Source organism: Myotis brandtii, unplaced genomic scaffold (genome assembly GCF_000412655.1).
Source record: "Myotis brandtii unplaced genomic scaffold, ASM41265v1 scaffold257, whole genome shotgun sequence".
NCBI classification, from domain to species: Eukaryota; Metazoa; Chordata; class Mammalia; order Chiroptera; family Vespertilionidae; genus Myotis; species Myotis brandtii.
Genome location: NW_005359757.1, coordinates 692700 through 700115, shown reverse-complemented (window position 1 = coordinate 700115; position 7416 = coordinate 692700). Strand labels below are relative to the sequence as shown.

At 36.3% G+C, this 7416-nt stretch overlaps 1 protein-coding gene across 1 annotated transcript; it reads right to left on the bottom strand.

The window, feature by feature from the left end:
* Nucleotides 1-5839: 5839 nt before the first annotated feature.
* LOC102257612 (olfactory receptor 5AC2) lies at nucleotides 5840-6769 on the bottom strand. The gene has a single exon (XM_005867970.1). The coding sequence runs from the start codon at nucleotides 6761-6763 to the stop codon at nucleotides 5840-5842; it is 924 nt and encodes a 307-aa protein (XP_005868032.1). The 5' UTR covers nucleotides 6764-6769.
* Between the last annotated feature and the right edge of the window lie 647 nt (nucleotides 6770-7416).

Sequence of the window (7416 nt, the reverse complement as noted above, 5' to 3'; positions counted from 1 at the left end):
ACGAAGGAAGAAATGTATTGGGCAGATGTAAAATGCAGCCTGATTCCCAGTATACTAATGAAAGAAACTATCCTCCTGAATGTCTCACTAGTGTTCAGTATTCAGAAATTTTAATGCTTTTCTCAAAACCCTGCATCAGTGAGAGAGCAACACAGCAGCAACTTACAGATTTTTATTCTCCTTTCTATAACTAGAATGCTAATTAATATTTAACATATTGGCATAAATGAAATATCCTACAGTGTTTCAGTTGAATTCTATTAACTGAATAGGGTCTCTTTTGTGTGTGTGGAATTTGTTTTCAATGGTGGAATTCATTGAAACTAGGTTTTATTGGTGGTTGATTTATTTTTAATTTTTTACCTAATTTGTCTTTTTCTCATATGTTATAGTATGGCTAATGCATCATGGTTCTTTAGTTCATTGATTATGTTGTTTAATATTCTATGTGCATATATTAGATCATGCATTCAGATCTGTTTCAGCTCTTATCAAGTCACTCCACTCAAAAACCTGAGTCCCTATTGCAATTTGAATAAAGCCCCAAGTCCTCAGCTAGCCATTCAAAATTTCTTCAAACTTTGTTTTTTACTTATATTTTCAGGTTCATCTCCAAAATTTACTGATGGCATAGCTACAAAAGGTACTCAGGTTTCTCTATATTGAAGAATCTCTAATATCCTATTTGTGATGAATTCCAATGCTTATAACTATTCATTCTATGAATGTTAAATGTCCAGTATCTATACTTGCTCTCAGAAAAAAATACTAGTATACACACACACACACACACACACACACACACACACACACACACATAAACACAATGGCATTACAAATGGGCAATATTTCCCTTGGTATGTGAGATATGGATGTGTTCCACTGATTTATATTGTAAGACTATTCCTGATCTGGAATTTTCTAGCCCATACAGGAAATTCAGTAGTTTCCTTGAGTAACTAGCATTATTATTATAGTCTCAGGTATGCTTCTTTTTAAAATATAACTTTACTGATTTCAGAGAGCAAGGGAGGGGGAGAGAGAGATAGAAACATCAATGATGAGAGAATCATTGACCGGCTGCCTCCTGCACACCCCCTACTGAGATCAAGCCTACAACCTGGACATGTGCCCTTGACTGGATTCAAACCTGGGACCCTTCAGTCCACAGGCCGAGGCTCTATGCACTGAGCCAAACCAGTTAGGATAGTCTCAGGTATTCTTAACTGAACATGGCATTCATAGTGATATAAAACCACATTCACATGGCCTGACCCCATGCATTATTAGGATGTACATCAAGCATGTCAAACTCACAGCCCACAGGCCACATGTGGCCCACAACAAATATTTTTGTGCCCCAACCAATATAACGGTATGTAAGAAACATTTTAATAAAAATTTTGTAGCTTAATTTTTATGATATCCTGTTATACATAATTTTTTCAAATATATATTTTCATTGATTTCAGAGAGGATAGGAGAGAGAGATAGAAACATCAATGAAGAGAGAGAATCATTGATTGGCTGCCTCCTGCATGCCCCCTACTGGTGATTGAGACTGCAAATGAGCATGTGCCCTTGACTGGAATTGAACCTGAGATCCTTCAGTCCGCAGGCCAATGCTGTATTCACTGAGCCAAACCAGTTAGGGCTGCTATACATAACTAGAGGCCCAGTGCATGAAAATTCATGCACTTGGGGGGTTCCTCAGCCTGGCCTGCACCCTCTCACAGTCTGGGAGCCCTCAGGAGTTGTCCTACTGACAGCTTAGTCCTGCTCCCCGTGGGCAGTGGGCCTAAGCTGCAGTCTGGCCTCCCTCTGTGGGAGGCAACGGCCCCCCCCCCCCATTTCCCCCTCCCAGCAGCTGGTCACTACCAACCCCCCCCCCCCATCACTATCCCTTCCCTCTACCCACTGGCACGTGCCTTGGCTGGTCTGGTGCTGCCTGCTCACCAGCCACACCTTCTGCTGGCCTGCACCCTCTCACAGTCTGGGAGCCCTCAGGAGTTGTCCTACTGACAGCTTAGTCCTGCTCCCCGTGGGCTCTGCCATTCAGTCAATTTGCATATTATGCTTTTATTAGATAGGATTATTAATAACAAACTACAACGTTCACTAATGACTGATTACTATAATTGTGTTGTATTCATTTCCCTTACATTCCTTATGCACAGACGTACCATTTCTCTCCACTAATACTAGCAGCGAATATGGTAGCAGCTGACTGCCACATCATTAGACTTGGACTGACTTGTTTGGTGTGCGCCACAGGAAATAGGTTGCTTTTGGAGAACAAGAAAAATAGGTTTATTTGAGTTATGCTTATGAATTTGTGCAGTTATTCAGTATCTGGTAAGTTAATGTTCAAGAAAAAATATTAATTTTTATTAAAATGTTCTATTATTTTATGTTAATGATTACTCATTTATTTTAGCCCTTTGTATTTAGCATGTCTCTATCGAAATAAACCTGCGTTTCTATGAAAATTGAAGCTTTTGTTTTTCTGTGGCCTACATAAACTTAAATCTTGTTTATTTGGCCCACGTTAGCTTTTGAGTTTGACATGCTTGATGTACATGAAGATGGCATCCACAGAAACAAATGATAGAGAAAAGATGAGAGGCCTGTAGATTGTAAGGTCTTGGATCTTGTGACTTCTTATCTAATTAGCTGTCACTAAGGTGGTAATCTCCTGTAATAAAACTGTACACCTAGCCGCACAGACCTACTTTATGCTCAGTGGGAGCAGTGGGTGTAGGAAGCACCTAGAATTTCAGACTATTCTTTAGTGCGAACACTAATTTATCTAGAGAATTTTCTGCAAAATTGGATGTTAAGTAATACAGAAAGACTAGCTATTATCATCTAAAATCACACATCAGGAAAGAAATATAGCAGAAAATTAAAAATATTGCTCATTTATTTAGACAAATATTTTTGTTTTATTCATCAGTAAAATACAAGAACATAAATAAGAAGGCTAAAAGGCATGCAATGGATACCAGGCTGGAAGGAAAAAAGGAAAAGGAGATAGGAAGATACAATGATGTTTAAATTTAATCAGTCCCTCTCAAATGAGACACCAGTATTAGAAGAATATTGGAAACACTGAAAATTTTCAGATGGTTTCTAATTCTGTTTTGTTTTGTTTTGTTTTGTTTTGTTTTGTTTTGTTTTGTTTTGTTAATCCTCACTGAGGATATTTTTCCATTGATTTTTTTTTTCTTTTTTAGAGAGAGTGGAGGAGAAAGGGAAAGACAGAGAGAAACATAGATGTGAGAGAAACACATCAATTGGTTGCCTCAGAACCTGTAAATAAGGTATGTGCCCTTGATCAGAATTGAAGCCAGGACCCTTTAGTCCTTAGGCCGAGGCTCTATCCACTGAGCCAAACCAGCTAGGACTAATTCTTAAAAAATTTATTTTGTATTGACAGTACTTCCAATAACAATAAAAACAGAAATTCATACATACAGAAATGTCTTTATCTCTTATTGTAAAAATTATTGATAAATATATGTCTAGATATGTACTTAGACCAGCGGTTCTCAACCTTTGGGTCGCGACCCCTTTGGGGGTCGAATGACCCTTTCACAGGGGTCGCCTAAATACATCCTGCATATCAGATATTTACATTATGATTCATAACAGTAGCAACATTACAGTTATGAAGTAGCAATGAAAATAATTTTATGGTTGGGGGTCACCACAACATGAGGAGCTGTATTAAAGGGTCACGGCATTAGGAAGGTTGAGAACAACTGACTTGGACAAATATTTTAATATCAGAGGAGAGGTTACTTGTCTAAAATTACTTTTAAAGGTGACTGTAATTACCTGTAAATGTTTGAAGAATGTGTATATAGTCATTTTTGTTTTTAAAACACATGGGTTTATTATTTCATCATAAATAATTTTTTTATAAAATTCTTGCAAAGGAACTTGTTCAAGAATAATGAAGTTGAAAAATTGTTTGGTTTTATGGAAAATTTTAAAAAGACTTACATTAAACTCTTTCTTTACATGTGCTTCAAACAGTTTCCAAAAAGGACTATTACTGGAGTAAGAGCTTTTATGCATTTACTCACCCACTGCTTATCCACTGATGTGATAATATAGCAGTAGATGCAACGGAAATAGTCCTCCTCTTGACTATAGATGAAAACCAAATCACGCACTCTAACAAATTAGTAGTGTTTAAAAGACTTAATAATCACTCATAATTATCAACCATATTTATAGTATAGTCATATAAAGATTGCATCTTTTCCATTTTTTTAATAAAAAATTCATTGAGTATTATCAATGTGCAAGACACCTATAAGATGTTATTTATTGAAATAGAAATTGTAAAAAATATTAATAACATTTTATTTAAGAAATACATATTCCTTTATCATTTTATTAGTCTATCTAAAATTTGCTTCTTTTGCTATATAAAAAGAGATTTAGTGCCATGGCCAAGTGGCTCACTTAGAGCATGGCCCCATACACCAAAAGGCTGCAGGTTCAATTGCTGATCGGGGTACATACCTACATTGCGGGTTTGATACTTGGTCACATGTAGGGGAGGCAACCAATTAATGTTTCTCACATTGATTTATTCTCTTTCTCTCTCTCCCTCTCTTTCTCTCTCTCTAAAAATCAATAATATAAAAACATATTATTGGGTGAGGATTTTTAAAAAATGAGAGATTTAGCAAGAAATTACAATAATGCAAAACAAAGAATTCATTTTGCCCTGTTCTTCATCTGGACCAGATGCAAGACTCACACATCTGGAAAAAGATCATTATACTAGAAGAAGAGAACAGTGAGCCTATAGACACTGCTGTGGAGAAGGCATTACTTCTGCCTTTTTCATAATTCTTTTTCAGTATGGCAAAGAAGACATGAGTGTAAGAGACAATATTATTCATAACAGTGAAGTTTGAGTGAAGAGCAAGAAAATAAAAAGAATCAATGCATTAATAGGTTCATCTGTTTGGAAATTTTATATGACATTAGATTGATGTTTTGTGTTGGACCTAAACAGAATGTTTAAATAGAAATCCCATATGAGCAATGAGAGGCAGAAAGCCAAAAATGTGAAACACTCAACAACTAATTCAGTTCAGAAGAATATTCATAATATTGCAAAATATAAATACCCATAATATCAGCAACATATAAAAACTAAAAGTAAATGAATTCAACTCTAAATATATAAGCTAGAAGAAAACAAATTATTACAAGAAAAGAAAGCAGATGGAAAATTTTAAAGATGGGGAAATTAATGAATTAAATAATAGCAAAGAAAGTTAGATGTAACAAAAATTATGAGATGATTCTTTTAAAACATCTATAAAATATTAAAATTACTAGCTAACCTAAATTTTTAAAAATGAGAACCGCGCCCCAAATGTAAAAAAAGGAAATAACCAATACATTTTTTAAAGGTTATGATCATCTTTGTCCAATTCTAGACAAATAAACCACTTACACATATATAACAGTCTCTGTTACTGTCAATTATTAAATAAAATGTGGGGGAGGAGTCCCTTGCAGATAACAAATTTTCAAAAACTAAATGTTCAAATAAAAAGCACTTATGATATTTTTAAATAAATCAACTATGGAAGATGTAAGTCACTTCAACCGAAGTAGTAACTTCAACTGGGCTCACATCCAAGAAAACATTGTGTGAAGCTGGGCTCCTTCACCCAGTGCTCAGAGACCACCTTCACCACTCGCCCTTTGGTGAAAGGGCAGAGCCATGGCTCATCTGCAAAACTTGGGGATTTGTTTATGCAAAGAGTGAAATAAAAACAATTTTGAAATTTTCCTTGGGAACTGTCTACTTCTTTGTAACTCTTCTCAGGGCACCTATAACCTCTTTATTTCTCAAGCTATAAATAAATGGGTTTAGCAGGGGAATTATAATCGTGTAAAACAGGGAATACATTCTGTCCTGATCTTCAGCTAGACCAGATGCAGGACGCACATACATGCAGATGAGAGTGCCATAGTACAGCGAGACAGAGAGCAGGTGGGCACTGCACGTGGAGAAGGCTTTGCCTTTGCCCTTTTCAGACTTTTTTTTCAGAATGTCAGAGAGCACCCGAGTATAAGACATTATGATGGTCATTAAAGTGGATATTTGTATAAAAGCTGCAAAAATAAGTATCATTAGTGCATTAATAGATGGGTCATAGCATGAAATTTTGAACAGCTGTAAAATTTCACAGTAGAAATAATGTATTATGTTAGACTTGCAGAAAGTTAATCTTAATAACAAGCTCACGTGAACCAGAGGATGCAGAAAACCAACTGCATATGAAATACTTATCAACTTAGTGCAGAGTCTGTTGGACATCACCACTGGATAAAGCAAAGGGTTACATATGGCTACATAGCGGTCATAGGCCATCACTACCAAGAGGAAACATTCTGTAGTTGCACTGGAAGCAAAAAAATAAAATTGGGTGATGCACTCAGCTAGGGATATCACTGCAGTCTTGTCTAAGAAGTTGACCAGCATCCTGGGAGTTACGGAAGTTGAAGTGCAAGCATCTGCAAAAGCTAATCCACCAAGGAACAAGTACATGGGCGTGTGAAGATGGGCATCCTTCCAAATAAGAGCCATCAGTCCAAGGTTGCCTACCATGGTGGTGAGGTAGATGACTAAGAACACGAAGAAGAGGAGGACCTGCAACCATGGTTGCTCTGCAAGTCCTGTGAGAACAAACTCAGTCACCAGAGTCTTGTTTCCTTCTGACATATCCACACTTGATCACTGTAATGAGAATATATGTGACAAAGATGATTGCTAAAGGTAACACAAGGTAGTGGTACCTTCTTGCAAATTAAATTACACCTTCCTGTTGTTTTCCACTTAATTAGTAGTTCTTAAAAATATGTTTTTATTGATTTTATAGAGAGAGGAGGAAAAGAGATAGAGAGATAGAAACATTGATCGGCTGCCTGCTGCATGCCCCCTACTGGGAATCGAGCCCAGTACCTGGATATGTGCCCCTTGACTGAAAATCAAACTGGTGACCTCTTGGTTCATGGGCCCATGCTTAACCACTGAGCCATACCGGCTGGGCTAATTAGTTGTTTGTAATGCTTAACTTTTATCCTATAGTAAGTCTGTTTATGAATTCTGTGTTTAGAACAATGTCACCCCCAATAAATTTAATAGTAAAAAATTCTGTGTTTAGGTATCTGACCCTAAAATTGTGGAAAAAAACAACACAGAGAAATAAATGCAAATATTTGAGCCAATATTAAAATCACCTGAAAAATGATTGCACGTGGAAGAGATGCAAATGCAAGACTATTGCATATGGAAAAAAATAGGCTAATAATTTAGGCATAACCACATAATTTCTTTCTTAATCCTCACCTGAAGATATTTTTTTATTGATTTTT